A 19,535-nucleotide genomic window follows, 5' to 3' on the forward strand; every position below is an offset into this window, starting at 1 on the left:
AAATGGGGTAGATTTCAAAGAAATGTGTAGATCTCAGGTTCTGGATCAAACTTTGTACACAAATTTAAAAATTCTGCAAAGTTCCACCTAAATTGCAAACATTTTAATTAGAATCTACAAAAAAAGATTTAATTTTAATATAATAAAGTACAAGATTGAAGTTGCTAAAAATTGGTTCATGTGTTATATGGAAGAAAATGCGAACACCCTCCAAAAAAAAAAAATCTAAGAAATCAACGGTAATTTTTGACGACTAGAAACTTGGACTTTGTTATACTATAATTGAATGGACTACAATACTGCATACCCGAAAATTTTCTAAATATTCTAATTAAAAATTTTGAAATTTTTATAACAATTTTTTGAAGTTTGATTTATTATTTTGCAATTTGTGCAAGCTTTTAACATTTATTATTTTGATTTCTGTTATAGATTGAATTATGTTTTAAAGGAAATTATTAAAAATAAATAAATAAACATAATTTGCAAACAATTCATTTTGAATTTCGTTGCTAATTAGTTGATCGCATCTGTATGTACTACAAGTATCCATATGCGCATGCCTGGGAAATGGATTTGCATTTGACTCCAGAACTATTATTTACAAATAATATCTACGAGTATTGCAGTAAAAGTCAAAAACAACTTTGAAGTTAACAAACACATTGCTTTATACATTTTTTTGTCAATGCGTCCATCTTTAAAGTGAGTATGTGAAAAAACCAATTTTATCATTTTTTTAACTAACATGCATTTTTACTATTTACATAATATAATACTCGTACAAGAAGCGAACTTGAACAGATGCTTTTTAAGTTTTTAGCAACATTAACTACTGAATAAATTATATTTAACAAATGGTCATGCAGAAATGCAAGTCAGCAATTTTAACTAATATAAAAGTACATTTAATATAATTTACCTATATTAATTTATTTAATTTTATTAAAAAAATATACATGAATTTAATTGAAAAACATTGCAAATATTAAGCAAAAAACACCATGCACTCACTTTTGATTGCCAGAATATGTATGCATGTACATATGTGTGTAAACTTTATGCCAAACTATCATTATTTTAAATTGTATTTGCATCTTCATAAAAGGAGAACAAGATAAAAAATTTAACAAAAATTACAAATTAATGAAAATTATGTGAAGATTTACCATATTTTCGTTTATTTGCTCACAAAGAACATCACATTTCATGTTGCTCAACATTGTATTATGTTATCAACATTAAATTCAACAGAATTTTTACAAGCCATATTGGCGCCCTCTGTGGGTGGCAAAGTATTGTCATTGCCAATAACGCCACCTCTTGGTATCCGTATGCGCTAGAAAGCTGAACGTTTCGCAGGACGGCGCCATCTATCGTTGCGAACTTAACACTTTTTACAACTGATGACGCCACAAACGCTACGCGAGGGATTTGATTGCCAGTCTGCAATAAGCGCCACCATTCGCTATCCAGCCACTGAATTTTAGAACAATGCGAAATATTTCTCACGCTAGAGTTCCACTGCATGATATTTTGCTACTGTGAAAAATCCGTTTCCATGGGAAACGCAGCCAAACAGCAGAAAATTGTAAACAAAGTATTGAACGCCAAATAATTGCAAACGAAAACACTAAAATTTTGCTTCAGCATAAGAAATGTTTCACAAATTACCAAAACACACGGGCATTTACAACATTCGTGACAATATTGAGTTCCTAGAATTTGATGTGCATTTCCGCCACATCAACTCGCTGCTAACTTTACCAAAATTTGAGCCCAGTCGCAATAACACCAACAAAAGTGCTGCTAAGGAAGGAGAACGACACCAACAGTCGGAGAAGGACAATGTGATCTGCGTAACACGCATCCGGTGGCAGCAGAAACTACTTAGCCCCAGTGAAGCTGAGCTGTATAAAGATGCACGGAATTGTGTGACCGAAACCCATAAACAGTATCACCAATGGCTTATAGAGGACGATGTGCCAACAGAAACTTCAACCGGTGGGACGGCTTCAAGCGATGTCAGCAAACGGGGAAAGCGAAAGAAACGTCAGAAGCGTCAGAAGAAGTCGGGAAAGGTGGAGGAGAGAGCGCAACCGCGTTGGGGTCAAATTTTTACCTATGTGCATGAAGATCACTTTATACCGCATGGCTCTGAGCATGCGACGACTGGAAGCGGCGCTGAACAACACTCCAGTACGCTTGCATCTGCCCCTGAGCCACTACAGCTAATGTATGTGTACGCCGCACTAACCCCCGACACACAACTACTCTCGCTTGCTTGGCATCCGCAGATGCGTCAATTGCGCATCTATCCCGACTTCAACGACTTCGAAGTGAATCCTTACTATATCGAAATCGATACGGATTATAGACATCTATATGCCTACGCTGTGCATAACGTCTCGCAGCGCAGACGCCTTACAAATCCTGCACCATTTCTGCAGCTACCCGAATTGGTCACACACTGGCAGGAGGCGCGTGATTTAAGCGCTTTGTTTGCCATGCCGCCAAAGCGCACCACACGCGTTGCGTTGCTATTTGAATTGCGTACGGCCAGCGGCTTCAGCTATGACAGCATACACGCACGCTACCACATACAATTACCGCCGCATACGCTACTCGAAGAGGGTCTTCTCCACGCCAGCACGCACGGTTGTTCGCCCAGCTACACCAATGGAGAATGTTACTTTGGCTACAATTGGCAACTGACGGTGCTTTGCGAGGAGGAATTTAATACGGCGCATCTGCTGCACATCTACTTTGAACTCATCTCCATCGACAGCTGGGAGCGTGAGCGTGTCGAGGGCTATGCGCACTATTCTACATTTCTGCTGGCCGGCTGGAATTCGGTGAAGCTACAGTGTTTGCGACCTGCTGAGAGCTTACTGGAATCATTCTCGCGCTATTTGATTGGCGGTCGGCGCAAATTTGATTACATGCGCTTCTACACAGATACGAATGAAGATGATGAGCCTATGCAATGCCGCTATGGTTGTCGTATGGAAAGCACCGGAGAGCTTGAGCTCACTTGTCAGCGTTTCACGCAACGTAACTGTGAATTGCTGCAACCATGTCCGAATAGAACGAGTGGAATGACACTGGATGATATAATGCTCGCATATCGGGAGGCGCGCAGACGTCTCGAAGCGGTGGTGCTAAAGTGATTTATAACTTTTCGAAAGAAGAAATTGAATAAAAGATTTCGCAAACAAAAATATACATGCATAAGTCGAAAGGAGACCTCACTGTTGGCATCCGAAAAGTATGTTTGCAAGGAGCACTGAAATTCCGCAGTTATAATTCTAGCTTCTCACTCCGCGACACCAGCCGGGACACACGGTGTACACACTTAAGTATTTCCTGAATTGTTCATTGTAATATAACTAAAAACTATTTTGGAACCGGCAGCTGTAAATAAACAAGTAATTTTTAAGCAAATAACAAAATCGACTTAAATTCTCATATATGTACATACAAATTTAAGAGTACCGTCAATTTCTTCATGATGCAATGATCGGGTCTAAAACACATTAGTATTGGACTTCCTCTGAGGTACCACCTTTAGGTTTGTTCGTCGAAAATTCAGCAAGGATTATCCAACACTCAAAATATTAGAGAGTAAGAAAAAATGCTCTCAAATTCTCTCTCATGTTGAGAAACTTTCAAATTTCTGCACGAACTCAAATTTGCAGGAATTTGCAAGTTTCCCTGCCAGCTGGTGTCCACGGTTGCATTTCAAACATAAACATTTTTTATAGAATTTTTAAAATTCTTTCGGATGGCCAAAAACAGAATATTCATGTATATTTCTTGTTGTTCTGACTTTCTTTAACATACATCTCAATTTCTTCATCGTACTAGCTGTCGGGTTTCTTAAATCGACTCTGATGCAATTGCATTCCGATTGCAAATACAATTTTTTTCAGCCGAGTTAAGTTCCTTTTTTCATAAAAAAATCGCTCGTGTTTATAAATTTTTGAATTTGACGAACTAATTTATTCAAATTATTGTAGACAAAAATGCAACCATGTGCCACGACCACATGTTTCTCGTGTTTGCAAATTCTTGCTGGCAAAATTTTTTCCAGCAAGAATTTGCAACTTCTCTCCAAGAGAATGTCACTTTGCTCTCACAATTTTTGAGTGTTGGATAATTTTTTGGTCTGCACGAACGCGATTTGGGCAAAAATCGTGATAATTCGTACAAATTCGTAGAAATTTTTTTGCTCGACGAACAAACCTTTTATAACAGTATTATATAAATTAGCTAATGCGGCCCAAAGTTATGCAGTAACATACATAAAAAGATATATGTATTCCGCTGAGTTGATAGCCTCCTCCTGTTTTTGAATCCCGACCCAGATAATTCTCTAGAGCAGACCTGGGCGGCGCCTGTCCAGCGGGCATATTCGCGTATACATACACGCGCTGCTTTTAGAAGGCAGCGAAAACTTCATTCAACCGCCCGACTTGTTCGCACGCACACAATGACATCAATTTCTCGCACACTACAAAAATTCTCTGTCGAAGCTGCCCACCTCTGTCCTAGAGGGTTTTAATAGTATGGCTCGTCGAAGTGTTTAAACCTTATAGCACGGGCACTCAACGACGCAGCGTAAACCTAGGTTGACGGACGGAATAACATATACAATTTGCCGTTGCTAGAGGGAGAGAAGACACGACAACGTACGCATACCTAAAAACGAACGAGTAAAGGTCTGATTATGCATACTTAGCATAACTTCGCATAACCATTTGTACCAGTGCAATAGAAATGTAACTTAAGAAAATGTGAAGCAAAATCTAAACTCAACAGATCGCTTGGTTTTTAAAAGTTCTGCTAATTTATGAGTAATGGAATAGATACAAAATATATAAAGAGTACATACATACGAAATTACAGTTTGAAATTTATGTGAAGTTGTGCGAAGTTATGCGAAGTATGCATAATTAGACCATAAGCTTTTTTGCGTAATTTTGTACGAAAACAATTCTGTTTCGGAGGCGAGATAAAAGATGTAAATCGATGTGTGTTTGCAGAAAACATTAGTGGTGTTCATTTAAACAGATAATTTTGCCTTTCGCACTGCTTTATATAAACGAGCAAAAAAGAATCTTTGTTGTCCCCTATTGAGAAACTTGGGTCCGGTTTAGTTATTTGTACAATGCTTTTCGGTTGTTGTGTCCAAGCGCATAACCCGAATCCAAAAACTTTAACATCACGTGTAATCAAAGGATTAAAATTTTATTTAAAATAAATGTTTCAAATTTCCGAGCACTAGTTTATTAATAAATTCGGTTTGCACTATGCACTTTTTTTGCAAATTTCGACATGGGTCTGCGCAAAAATACTGTGGATGGAGTAGCCGGAGTGATATTCACCAGAAGTGTTGTATACCTTTGACATGCGGAAGCCCCTCTTCTCCGGAAACACAGAAAGGAGAATTCGACTTAGTAAGGGTTATAATCCCTAAGCGCGGCCTAAGGCAGGTGGTGGACCTAACAAAGTGCATGTTTTCAATGGCTTGGAAGAAGCTGTTATTGCATTAACTAGATTGAGAACCAGTTCTTCAGGCATAGGAGTAGTTCTGGGCTCGAATCGTCACATACGATATCGTACGTCGTATCGTCACATAAAAATACATTTTTCGAATTATGACATGCGTGACCGTACTCTTTGTCTCATTCAGCTTACACTTCTAACATATCACGTAATTTTCTTTCGTATCGTTTTCGATGCGTGAACGGATGTTACGATTCGAGCCCTGGTTTGTGGTTCAACAATTCAACTNTTCCCTGAACGGATGTTACGATTCGAGCCCTGGTTTGTGGTTCAACAATTCAACTTAAAGCTGACGTAGAGCGCCCATGGTTACTATCCGCGACAGCTTCGCATATCTTTGAGAAATCATTCCCACAGCGCGCTCTTACTCAGCTGCTATAATTGCAAATGCAATAGAATCCATCGTTTCCTTCAAAATATGTAAAATCAAAAAATGTTACTATAAATAAGCGTTTCATTAGTGTTTTTTTTAAATTCCATTCCACTTTGTTTTCCTTCATTCAGCTGTCTTCGAAAAACAACTGAATGCTGGCAATGCTGCAGATGTTTCCGCAAGGGTTGCAGCATGTTGATTTTTCGTTGTTACGTGACAAAAAATGGAAGTTGTTCTTTTCTTACAAAATCGCAAAACTCCGCGAATTGTGGATGGCTCTTTTCATGAAACTTCTTTTAATATGATTTGGAGTAATTCTAGTGGTTTTTAGAGTTTTTAGAATGAATGCAAGTTGTTTCAATTGTCTTTTACAACCCTAAGTGTGAAATTTCCATCGTTATATTTTTGTTAATTTGCTTTTAAATGAATTTTCAACGCAAATGCAACATGCAGTTTATGTCAAATATACTATACATCTTGACTTCAGCGAAACTTCAGGATAATTTTTTTTTGGGAATCTATGATTTATTATGTTTCAACTACATACGCCGAATTCGAAACCAATGGGACCATAAATACGGTTTTTCGAAATATCTCGACCTTGGCACCACCTAGCAAAACCATGTTACGCAGAAATGTTTATACTTACCTAGCCAGTATATATTTAAAAAATCAGACCTTCTTATGGAAACAACCATAATGGTGCATGGACACGCGCAACTACCCCTGCCCCATCCACCCCGAGATGACATATGTCAATATACATACATATATTGTAATATACTCCCTATTGCATTCCTCACATTAGTATATCGAGTACTGGAAACACCTAAATGCATAGCAATTGCCATCTTTGGACCAGGACTAAACATGTTAGTTCCACTTCTAGACGTTACAGTATCTTCCAAGCAGTGGTTCTCACCAAAAATCTGTAGATAGATATCATCCTTGAGCGCGACAGTCAGGCCACTTTAATTCCCATGGGATAAAATCCTCATTGGTTACTGCGAAAAACCCATCTACCCGAATAGGCTTGCTCGGAGGACTGCAGCAATAACATTAAGAATTGAGTATTGTTTGCAACATTGCTACAAAGTATCAAAGCAAAGCTTAGGAAAAATAAATAGTAGTCAGATAACTATATAAAACAACATATAGTACACTGAATGCACACAGCTGTGATAAGACCCATCCTTTTCTACGGGACCACCGTGGCCTGCGCTTAACAATACTTTGTCTAGAGCCAAGGTGGAACGGGTACAGAGGACGGCTGCATGCACCCAACATATCTCTGGAAATAATGTTAAATGTTTTACCTGTGGATCTCTATGGCAATTTTTGGGTCGGCTGCTGTGCGGTCAGGTTTAATACGATCCAGCTGTGGAGAGACCTCAGATTCGGACACGCAAAAGTACTTGAAACTCTACCGGATAATCTACGACAGTTAGACTATAAAACTCATCTACCCTGTTTAGACAACAAATTCTCCATAAGAATCCCAGATAGGAACGAATGGTAAAGGGCCGCAGACAAACCAAGGGTCGGCAGCTTTATATACAGATGGTTCCAAGCTTAACAAAAGAGTTGGTAGTAGGATCTACTCTGGCGAACACGCACTAAACCTTAGTTTTCGCATACCAGACCATTCTAGCGTTTTTCAAGCAGAGTTAAAAGCCATCACAGAGGTCGCTCAGAGGCTCGTAACGTCCGCCCCTATCGCTTTTTAATCTGATAGACAGTATGCTATCAAATCTCTTAAATCGAATGGATCAAGCCCCATTGGACACAGGGGCATTCCTGGCAAATGCTTAGCCCTCGAGCTGGAATGTAGGGGGACGGAGATATCTGAAGTAAATCCATACCTCTCACTCGGCTGTTCCGCCCCTCTCTCAAATTATTAGTAGATTAGGATACCCCGCTAATGACTTTTGTTGCAGTTGCAGCGACGAGGAAGAAGTAGAGAGTATTATATCTGCCATTGTCCCTCCCTAGCCAACACGCGCAACCAATTCAGCAAGTACTGTCTAAATAGATTGTTTGGCCGACTTAACCTTGGAAAAGTTTCTCGACTTTTTGTATTATATAAAACGTACTCGTGGGTTCAATTAAAAAGGCTGGAGCGCAATAAAGCACTGTTTTATGAAGAATAGAAAACAGGATATTAGGACTGGGTAACTCATTGGATTTTCGCGAGTTGACTCAATGACTCAAACTCATTTTTTATTTTCATTCCTTAAATTGAGTGCCGAATATGTAGTGAATATTTACTGAGTTACTAAGTCATATTTATTTTTTTAAGAAGTGAGTCTGAGCGTGCGGAACACTGCTTGGAGTCAGCTCGTTGGCTCAGCTCAGTGTTAAGTTACCCAGCCCTACAGCGGCTCACATTCGTATTACTCTGAAGATTTAGAAATGTTGCTTCATGGGATCACCATACTAGGAAATATGCGTCTTAATGACGCTTTTTTTTTTTTCTTAACAGCGGTCGTCCCTCGGCAGGCAACGGCAAACCTCCGAGTGTATTTCTGCCATGAAAAACAGCTTCTCATAAAAATACAATCGCCGTTCGGAGTCGGCGTAAAACTGTAGGTCCCTCCGCTTTGTGTGACAACATCAAGGCGCACGCCACAAATCGGAGGAGAAGCTCGGCCAAACACTAACATATGTGTAAGCGCCAATCTATTATTATTATTATTATTATTAAATGACGCTCGGCAAATGAGCTTGCGAGGTTCACTCGGACACAGTTGTGCATTGGGAGTGCCCTCTTTGAGTGAGTGTCAGGAAAAGGCACATTCCCCTAACCGGGGTTTCTATTCAGAGACAAATGAAGGTGTTTTTCATGGCTTTAAACTGCTGATCCGATTCTTATCCCAAATGAAAAGGACGAGATCCAAGAGTTGCACCTCCGCTATCTCCGTCATACTGTTAAAGAAGCGTGAGCTGAAGAGCTTCAGACGCTAAGAGTGCAGGCATGAACAGTGAAACCGAAAGTGGTCAATTAATTCTTTCACATATTCAGCGCGGTACCTTCTGCAGACAAATAATACTCTTGAGATCTTACAGTCTTTTCGCTTGTTCCACAAGTCATTAGTAACGCAATGCAGTAAACGACCGAACGGTGGCACTACAGAGTTATCCGCCTGGTTAATTGTCGTTGTATAGCCACAAGTGGCCATTTTATCAGCCGACTCCTTCCCTTCAATATTGCTATGTCCGGGGACCCAGCAGAGAGTGAAGCTATTGCTTTCGAGGATGAAGATAGTATCTTTCCTGTCCGAAACCGTGCTATACAGTAAAAGACTAGCTGCCTTCTCTTTAGCGTAGATCTCTGCTTTGAAGATACTACAATCGTTCGGCAGACGGAAGGACAAATCTTCTAAAACCTGCAAATCGTGAAGCATCTGGAACGCAACTAATGCTGGCCTTGTATAACGCTTGGCAGAAGAATTTACTATTAAATTCCAAAGTCAGAATTAACATCAGTGATCACAGGTAAGTCCCAGATGGGTTCTAACATCACAGTCTAGTTTTTGTGGAAATTGCAGATAGAGGGTATTGAATATAAGCCCAGATACATATGTATGTAGTACTAAACTCGATAAATATGAATGTACATACATAATAATGTATGAATATACATAGTACATAGTACATATCTATAGTTCCGTGCAATAACGACACAATACAAAAAATTAAAACTCTTACTACTGACTCATGTCTCTAATCCTATTCTAATCCTTGTCCAATCCTCGATATGTACTTATCGCTAGTAATCAATGTTTTTATGTTATTTGAAAACATGCATTTACTCATCCCAAACGCATATGCACATAACAAATCCTCACAGACAACTGTTGAAATTTTTTCCTACTACATACATATTTACTATATCTACTTTCTTTACTTATGTACATATGTATTTTGATCTAATATTTATTCANGTGCAATAACGACGCAATACAAAAAATTAAAACTCTTACTACTATTAAGTGACTCATGTCTCTAATCCTATTCTAATCCTTGTCCAATACATATTTACTATATCTACTTTCTTTACTTATGTACATATGTATTTTGATCTAATATTTATTCAACTTTTTCACAAAATTCACTCGGTATAATTTGTTTAAATTTGGTTGAATTCATTTTTGGTGACCCTACGTTTGGGGGAGAAGTGATTTTAAAACTGTCCCAGGAAAAACAAATACGACGTAAGCGGGAAAAACGAAGGCAAATGAGAATAACCCAAATGGCTGAATGAGTAAATGCATAAATGAATAGAATGAATGGAAAGGAATATACTTACATATTTAATTAGTAGCTTATTTGCAAGCCCATACGCAGAGAACAAAAAAACGGCACCGGCATATTCTCCATCCTTGAATTGTTGACTAAGGTAGTGGTAAAATTCATTGCTACTGTGACTTTAAATGCATAATGGGGATAAGCTGAAATGCAAAGGACGGGAAAGCCTAATTAGTATTTATGTCCGGTCAGAGGTCGTGAACTAACTTAATTGGCTGTTGGTGAGAAGGTAATTGGCATGAACTTAGTGTTTAAATTTACCGTCGATGTTTTTGCAAAACCGTCCATCGATCAGTTGCAAAACCGCCTAAATCGTCGTTGTGGCAAAAATGAGATTTGGTAATCCCGAACTCCAGGCATGTTAAAGCAACATATATCTTAAATAATAGCTATAGAAAATACAGCCTATCAAGGCAATGCCTTCAAAAAAAAACCGCTCGCCTGTAAAATTTGAGTGTTTTGCATTTAGTCGATGGGCGGTTTTGCAAAAACATCCACGATATGTACATTAGAGTGTCCCAAGAATATATGGAAAAATATTTGTTTGCAAATTTTTATATACATACATACCCTCTATATATAAGTGCCTTTTAGCCTAAATAGCAATTTATGAAGTTTTATGATCGTAGGATAACGATAACCCGTGCCGACTTTTAGTTGAAGTTTAAGTTAATAGCTTGAACTAAGGGTACCAAATCATGCATGAAAACTTTGGTAATGCGAAAAATACAATATGTTCCCATATTTCTATCAAATCTACATCCTTCAATTTTTTAATAGGTCGGCAGGATTTCTCCCAAGGACATCGAAAAAATTGAAGGATAATAGAAAACAAAAGTTGTTATTAATCTTGTTTCGAATTCTTCTTTCAATTGATACCCATATTTCAATATTTAGTGTAAACTTTTGCAAAGATATTATAATTTATGGTCCTTTGGAAAAAATCCAACTGCAAAAGCTTATTCTGATTAGTTTATCTATCTTAGCTAATTATACTTTAAAATAAAAAAAAGTATTTAATTTGAATACTCTTATCGTCCCGTTCGCGAGTTTCGTCGACTGCATTCGTATATATCTGGGTCTGTCGCGGCTCTGTTTGGAGTAGCGTAATTCCATCGGAGACTATAGGCGCGTGGTGTTTCAGCTTCACCACTTCACGGTGCAATATATGTATGTAGTTCGACCTATTACCGAGTTTCGGTAAGCTGAGATGTCTCCGCACGTACCTGGTGGAATAATTTTGTCCTATGAAAACCCACGTGAAACTGTCCGCATCGATGAATGAGGGCATGAGGGCATATAAATACATGCATACCTACAAAAACGCCCAACTTCAGAAATTGACTGAAGAACACCCTATCTCGCAATTTGATTGAAAAACGACCTATCTCAGAATTTGGTAGATGAACGTCCTATCTCAGCTGTCGATATATTGAATTTATATTGAAAAAGGGCGCTATTGAAAAGTCAACAATTTCTGCAGTAATTTCAACCTAACCTAACCAAACTGCTAGGATGTCCCATTCACGACTCATGAAATTTTGTACACAGATAATGTTTTGGATTTTAAGGTTATCTGAATAGGCACTATCTCCGAGAATACCCGTATAAGGTTGCCACCTGTTCGAAATTAGTTACAAATTAATTAAAACATCATAATATGGGTATCAAATGGAAGGTGTTTTAAAGATTCCTAATTAAAAAACATTTTTAGCAGAGTTGCCACCTATTTTGAATCGCATATTTATCTATTTTTTTTTTTTAAGATAAAATATGACTTTACTATTTATGGGTACCAAAAGAATGTTCTTAAACAATGCTTTCCTTACATATAAAATGTTATTCCTTAGGATAATAGTGTAAGGTTGCTACTTATTTTCGTTTCTACATAATTTATCTAAAACATCGCAATATGGATATCAAATGAAAGGTGTTGTTGTTAACTTTGGTCAGAAAATATTTTCCATCAGGTTTGCCACGCTTATATTTAATAAAACTTTGTATTTTGTTAATTTCAATCAGCATTTTGTATGTACTATACACAGTACATATACGCTCAAGATATGTAGCATTCATTCTAGCGTATTTTGGAATAGGGTTGCCACCTAAATTTTTGATTAAGAAATTTACTTAATAGATATCGAAATCCATTTTTTTTCCAAAATATTTTTTAAAGCTATCCAAATCTTGAAAACTTTAAAAAGTATATGCACTCCGGGCAAAGTTCGGTTAACCTGGTACTAGTTTGTTAAACATCGAATAGTCTTTGACGTGAAAAACAATTTAGTCTCTATGAGGTAGCTGAGTAGAGAAGTGGGGATCGATATAAGCTACAAGGGTTGGAAGAATACACGTCGCTTTCATTACTACACGTCGCTTTCATTACTACACGTCGCACAGTGCGGCCGAAATCCCATAGTACGGCCAAAATTTCCCTCTTTATTTTAAATAGGAACGTGGTCTTCGCCCAAGCACAACATTATGGTAGATTTAAAGGAAAAAGTTATAAACGTGTAAAAGTACTCCGTGGGGTAAGGAAATCCAACAAAATAAAATGGAGTCAACGTCTGAAGGCTAGTAAAATACTTTAACAATTTTGTGAGTATCAACACTGTAACAGATTTTTCATAGAAGGAGAAATGTACGGGTATTTTTTTTTTTTAACAAAATTTGAGTTGTTTAAAGAAACAGGGCCGAAAAGTTAAAGTTTTGCTTGGAATTGCATATTTCCAAGCTTAATTTTAACGATCATGCTTATATTGCTTATTTCAAAGGTAGGTATGGACCTTTTAAGTAGTCGGTCAAGAAATAATTGAGAATATTTCGTGTGAATGAATAGTAGTGTCCAAGGATTTTTGATATCAGCTGTCAAACTTTTTCCTTACGAAATAATGGAACGGGCATATATTTCTGTTGAAAACAAGGGTGCCTTGTACTTTTCACCTACAAGCTTTAGCATCAGAACATCAAGCGACACTTTTATGTCTATTGTAATTTTTCAATCCTTCAAATAAACTGAATAAAAAACAAAACATTGAATAGCACTTAGTTTTTGTTGTTTTGCGAGCATATTTGCAAGCATATTTTGCAAGCTTTTAGTGCTTATCTAAGCGCTTAAAATGAATTTTTTCATGCTTTACTTGGTTTTTGGCCAAACGAACACAAAACAAAATGAGCAACACCTTCAACAAAAAAAAAATATCAAATATCAACGGTAATCTGCTTCAAACTTGCACTTTATGACACTAAAATTTATTGGGCTATAAAACTGCATACTCAAAATTTTTCTAATTAAAAAGCTCGAAATTTACCAGACGCCATATTGGATACGGCATTTTGAATTTTGGAATTTTGACAACGGATTCATAATTAGTGACCCCGAAAACCCCCTAGTACGAAATTTCGAATCGTTTTTTTCAATGCTTCGAATTTTGGTTGCACTTTTGGATTTCGGCCGCGCTGTGCGTCGTCGTGTCGTTTGTTTGTGTGACCACACGATGTCCTCAATTGATAATTGCAGAGTTGACCATGTCGGAGAATTGATTTAGCTAGAGTAGTATTTTCAGAGGCAAGATGCTGTATTTTGTAGGATATGTTAGGATAGCCATCACTGTGATTCCTACATGAGACAATCCGAGTAGCATAAAATGTTCAACTTGCGCAACTATGTGCATTTTGACCCCGCTATGTCAGACGCATGAAATGCAAACTTACCAATTTTGAGTTATTGGGTTGACTTGATTAACCTTTGGATTAGAAGGCTTAATCCCTTTAGATTTACATAGGAGCAAGACATCGAAGGCACACGGAAATAAACACTGTATATTCTGGTTTGCCGCTACCCTTCAGGGATGCTTTGGATGCATCCAAAGGAAACCTCGCTTTCCCTGGGATTGAGGCTCCTGCAGTACGTTGGAGGAGGAGATTAAACTAAAATTGTTGTAGAAAGTACAAGTAGATTTAAACAAGGGGATCTGCTGCAGCATAGAGGCACGCGTTGAGGATAGATTGGATGATCAGGATTAAAAAACTTGCGTTGGAAACTAATTGATTGTCGATTTTTTGATATTATAAATAGAGTTAGTTGGGGGACGCACGATCAAAGTGTTTAACGGGCATAAGTACTACCACTCGGTAGGACCTACGTTCGAACCACATACGCATATGTAAAAATTCTGCAAAATTTCCTAAAAAAAATTTTTCGAACATACTTTGTTAGGAAAAAACACCGTAAAAAATTGTATGGCCTACAAAACTGCGCAACAAAATTTTTCTAAAGATGATTAAAAAGTTACAAAATTTTCCTTAAGTAAAGAGCTATTTTTTCATATAACAATAATTGACATTAACAGGTCTATTCTGCGCTGGTAATGAAAAGTTTGTAACCGGTAAATTTTGTTACCATCTCATAAGCTGGTAACAAATTATTGCCCCGTGAAATATGCAATGCCAGGGCAATTCTTCATAGCTGAATTTGTGAATATTTTAACTGCATTACCAACGTACCGGTGACAACAACTGGTAACATTTTTTGGTAATACAATTTTCCGGTTACAAAATCTTCGGTAACGTGCAGAATAGACCTGTAAGAAGGCGATTGTATTTTAATGGGAAGCTGTTTTCCATGCAGAAATGCCCTTCGGAAGTTTTCCATTGCCTGCCGCGGGTGACCGATATTAGAAAAAAGTTTTTATTTTTTTTTATTTTTTATTTTTTTTTTACTTTATATCTATTTGTATATAGTTTAACATTTTATTCATTTAATTAACACGTTGAAATTCAAAATTAAACAATTCGTAAGACTTTATTGTCAATATACTGAATGTTTCTCCAGATACTTTCGGTGTAGTACATCTTTGATGCGTTGAAATTCACCATGCTCATCGAATAATGCCTTCGAAAAATACTCCACGAAAACACGACTCATATATTGATCTTTCGCCGAGGGCCAGCAACCTTCCAAGAAACCAATATGACCACCACGAGCCGTTACAATAATAGCAACATGACTACATTCGCTTGCGGCCTGAATGGGAATAGCTGTGGAATGAGGAAAATTTGTTTAAAAAAAGTTAATAAATACTATAGGTATACATAAAATTTGCTCATAGCCACTACCGTCCAGCGGTTGAAATGGATCATCGGCAGCGCTCAAACAAAGTAATGGCACAGAGATGTGGTGTAATTTGTCTTGCAAAGTAGCATCATTGTAGTAATCTTCCACGCTTGGATAGCCAAAATGTTTAATGGTAAATTCAGTATCAAATTGTCTGATTGATCTGCACTGGAAGGTAAAGGAAAGAAAGAATAGTAAATAAATTTGACTAATAAACCGCTAAATGCTAGCTATTTTTGAATAAAAGGGATACGCAGTGCATAAAATATGAAGTGTTCATAAATGTAATACATTCAATGTAGTTTAAAATTATATAATACATACATAGCAGTTGTGGCTTACCGATTTAATACTTCTCATATCAAGTTCCTGATGCTTATGTAGTCCGCTGCTTTTTAGTGTGTGGTACATGCTTTGCGCCAAAACGCGTCCAAGAAGATTATTTAAAATAGGCTGTTCAATACTATCGATAGCTGGATGTGAAAAAAAGGAAGTAAAATAAAAAGTGACAAATTTTTATAATATTCAAAAGCCTCTAACCTTTATGTACATTCCAAGGCACTGATATAATTTTAGCGGCCGACAAATATGCACGTGCTTCTTCACTATTGCGCGCCAAGTAGTTGCCTTGAAAAATTTGAATGTAATATATGAATAATAAAAGCAAAAACAATACAGCACAAAGTTTTTATACTCACCCAATACTAGGCCACCCATTGAAATACCGGTAGCGCCAAGTTTACAGTGAGCAGGCACAACACTTCGCACATGTTGCACCACTTCTGCCAAATCCTCGCAATTGCAGGCATTGTAGAGACGCGGCGTTTTAATTTCTACGCCGCCTAGACCACGATTATTGAATACGACAACACGTATGCCTACATTGTTGGCCGCAAAAACCAGACACTTAACATATTCATCTTGAGAATTACCCGTTAAACCGGGCAAAATAATAATACAGGGCGCATTCGAATTGCAATTATCATCCATCCAGTCCAAGGCGACTTCACCACCATCCTTCAGCGTGAAAATTTCTCTGAAAAGGAAAGAAGTTTAGAAGAGATTATTTGTATGGAGACCATCGAAAATATACATATAGTCATCGCCAAAAATATGAATACCCTGACGTTTTGACGATATTACTTATGACGTTTTCTTTTCTACCGAAAAATGTTGCCTTCTCAGTGCCCTCTACGTACAAATGCAATCATCATCATCAGTGCAGAATAGTGTTTACCTTTTATAAGTAATATCAGGTATGGTTTTGGAACGTAGCACACTCGCAAACACAGTTTGAGCACGACTGTCTAAGCACCAAAATGTAGGCCAAAATTTCGTATTCAATGTGGGTATTTCTTGCAGAAGAAAATTTTTCAGCGGACCATCAGCGCATACGAATGTGGGACGCTGTGGAAATTTAAAACAAAGAACACATTAGAGTCAAAGCATTTCGTCGAACTCCAGGCATCGAGATTTATGCATAAAAATCGTAAGATCGTTATTAAAACAAAGGATTTGTAAAATAATACCTAGAGAAAATACCGCCTATCAAGGCAATGCCTTCAAAGAAAAACCATTTTTCGCTCTCCTGCAAAATTTGAGTGCCATAAGATAGGCGGTTTTGCAAAAACATCGACGATTTATAAATACATATGAACGATAGAATATATTAAGTAGTCGAAAAGTTCCCACGGATTCCTGAACCAAATTTAAATGCGTTTTTCCCATACTTCTTGTAAGATTTTGTTGTAATAGTCATAATGTTATCATTTGGAGCCTTTGTGGGTCTTGAACAAGAGAGACTGGATTAAATAATAAATAATTAAAGGTCTTGTTGTTCGAGTGAAGGACGCATCGCTGCATGCAAATCATAAAAAATGACATATATAAAATGCATTTTTCAAATTGAAGGGTTGACATTTTTTTTGTTTTTTAAACAGTGGAATCGTGTTCTCGTCTATATTATTAATACAATAAATTTTTTTTGGAACAAATGTGGTGGATTTTTCATGTTTTTTTCATGAACACTATTTTTGACCGTGAAAGGGAATTTTACATTAGCTTTCAAACACATTTTGTTTCATATCAAAATGTTGCTTCTGTTGAAAGCGCTACGATTAATTTGCATGGAGTGTTCAAAAAGCACACTGCCGCGGCACTTAGAGCAGTTACATAAGTCTCGTAGAATACAAAATGATTAGCAAGAAAAATGATTCGAGATAATCAAACCCAAAACAAATATGTCCATGTACACTTTTATTATAAAACTAATTAAGCTCACAGAAGTTCCTGCCTTATCACCGTAACGAGGGAAGCGCTTCACTTCGCCATGGCGCGCTGCTGTAAAATGTCAGTAATAATACATACTTCTTTAATTTTTTTTAAATAAGAAAAGTGTATGTAGTATATGTTTTACATGTAGGGAAGTTAGTTGCAAAAATACATATGTGCATCGATGTATTTCTTAGATTCTATGCATCGAATTACATGGATATTTCAGAGAATATTTTACTTCAAAATATGTTATTAGCAATATCGTACAAAATTTGAAACTAATTACTGCAACTGAGCTAATTATGTTTCTAAGGGAACTTCTTGGACCTTTCAATTTCTGAAATGGCGGTTTGATTTTTGACAATTTTTTTTAGCGCATTTTCTTCTATACAAAGTATGTTCGACGATTTTTTTTTTTTATGTATGGAAAAAAGTGCGTAATACATTCAGAATAAAAATTATCAAAAATCAACGCCATTTTTTAGGAACTTCAAACTTACACTTTACTAAAATGGGCTATAAAACTGCATACTCAAAAAAATTCTAAAAAAATCTGTTAAAAAGTTGAAAATTTAGATGCGATTTCGCAGAATTTTTATAATTTTTGCACCAAATTTTTTAAATTTGAATATATATGAAGACAGTTCACTCTTTGATGCGAAAACGCTAAATTCAAAAATTTGCGTTTTTTTTGCGTTGTACGAAACGATGACATAACGGTGCCATATGTTTGTTGTAAAAAACTGCCGATTTTCGCACTTTCACTCAAACGCACACAGTTTCACATCAAAGAGTGAACTCTAGTATGATTTTTGTTAGATAATGAGCTATACTTTTATGAAAAAAAGAAAAAATTTATTAAAATACCATGTCCCTATTTATTTTTCCACCTCTGTATCCATCGAGTGGAAAATTTCGATGCATCGAAGCAAAACATCGATATTTTCCATGCATCGATGTTTTCCCGACATCCCTAATTTCATGTATATTTTTACATTTCTTACAATAACATACCACTTTGGTAAACTCCTTGTTAGTTACATATGTATTATATTATAAATATCTAAAAGCAAAGACGGATGGCAGGGTTGAACCGGATCACTTCGTTAATTTGGCATTATGTATCTGGGGAATTAACTCTAGTTGATTCGGATTAAGTCCTGGAGTTAATTCTCAAACCTAATGCGGATCAGGGGAATTTTCGATTACAACACTGACCAAAACGGTGAGAACGTAGAATACATGGAATATGCAACGCTAGCCTGGACGTGTACATCGTCTACATACAAACATATATGTATTTCAAACGTATATAATTTACATACCTTAACTACCAATATCAGATAGTACGCAACATAAGCGGTTAGTCCGAAGCTTAATACATGCCAGCCGGGTATGTTCGACAAATAATCATACAAGGTATTAAACATGTTGAATAATTTAGTATAAAAAATGAAATATGAACACTCAAGGGCGTTATTCGAGTGGAATAGCTTCGAGGAGGAAGTTTAATGTAATGAAACAAGAATCTGCAATGAAGGAAAAAATATTATTATTTTATGAGTGTGATGAGAAAATATTGGTAACGGATAGGTGAAAGTAATGTATGTACTGCACTACGATTGGTTAGATACATACATATTAAAAATACAAATTTGGTTAATTCTTTAATACTACATCTTCTTCAGTTTTGTTTCTATCCATGGGTAAATTAGCTCTGCGGGATTTAGTCCCAAACGGATAAGCGGAAGAAATGCTGCATGCCCATGGAATGACTCGAATTTTTTTCTGTTTGTTGTAAACCGAACGTTTATTTCTGACGCCAGCTCCATTCGAACTCCACTTCGGTTAGGTTAAATTTTTGCATGGGTGGATCGACCGAAGTACCTGATCAGA

At 36.8% G+C, this 19,535-nt stretch overlaps 2 protein-coding genes across 2 annotated transcripts; one reads left to right on the forward strand and one right to left on the reverse strand.

Moving 5' to 3' along the window:
• The first annotated feature begins 1,469 nt into the window (after positions 1–1,469).
• Mks1 (Meckel syndrome, type 1) lies at positions 1,470–3,239 on the forward strand. The gene has a single exon (XM_017630701.1). It carries the CDS (start codon positions 1,659–1,661, stop codon positions 3,168–3,170), a length of 1,512 nt encoding a protein of 503 aa, XP_017486190.1. The 5' UTR covers positions 1,470–1,658; the 3' UTR covers positions 3,171–3,239.
• Positions 3,240–14,992: 11,753 nt separating this feature from the next.
• LOC108374702 (phospholipase ABHD3-like) lies at positions 14,993–19,179 on the reverse strand. The gene is made up of 7 exons (XM_017630702.1): positions 18,965–19,179; positions 16,603–16,772; positions 16,064–16,401; positions 15,906–15,992; positions 15,708–15,838; positions 15,368–15,533; positions 14,993–15,289 (listed from the first exon to the last, which is right to left on the reverse strand). Exons 1-7 carry the CDS (start codon positions 19,067–19,069, stop codon positions 15,060–15,062), a joined length of 1,227 nt encoding a protein of 408 aa, XP_017486191.1. The 5' UTR covers positions 19,070–19,179; the 3' UTR covers positions 14,993–15,059.
• Positions 19,180–19,535: the final 356 nt, after the last annotated feature.

This window comes from Rhagoletis zephyria, unplaced genomic scaffold (genome assembly GCF_001687245.7).
Source record: "Rhagoletis zephyria isolate East Lansing unplaced genomic scaffold, Rhagoletis_zephyria_1.1 Rzeph_scaffold_08023, whole genome shotgun sequence".
Taxonomy (NCBI): domain Eukaryota; kingdom Metazoa; phylum Arthropoda; class Insecta; order Diptera; family Tephritidae; genus Rhagoletis; species Rhagoletis zephyria.

What these genes read in the sequence shown, in the direction of transcription:
- Mks1 (XM_017630701.1), top strand. Translation starts at nt 1,659, where the DNA reads ATGTTTCACAAATTACCAAAACACACGGGCATTTACAACATTCGTGAC.
- LOC108374702 (XM_017630702.1), bottom strand. Translation starts at nt 19,069, where the DNA reads ATGTTTAATACCTTGTATGATTATTTGTCGAACATACCCGGCTGGCAT. An exon ending in ATCTGATATTGGTAGTTAAG is followed by an intron (nt 16,773 to 18,964) that starts GTATGTAAATTA and finishes AAATTTCCACAG; the next exon opens with CGTCCCACATTCGTATGCGC. An exon ending in TCCATTTCAACCGCTGGACG is followed by an intron (nt 15,290 to 15,367) that starts GTAGTGGCTATG and finishes CTCATTCCACAG; the next exon opens with CTATTCCCATTCAGGCCGCA.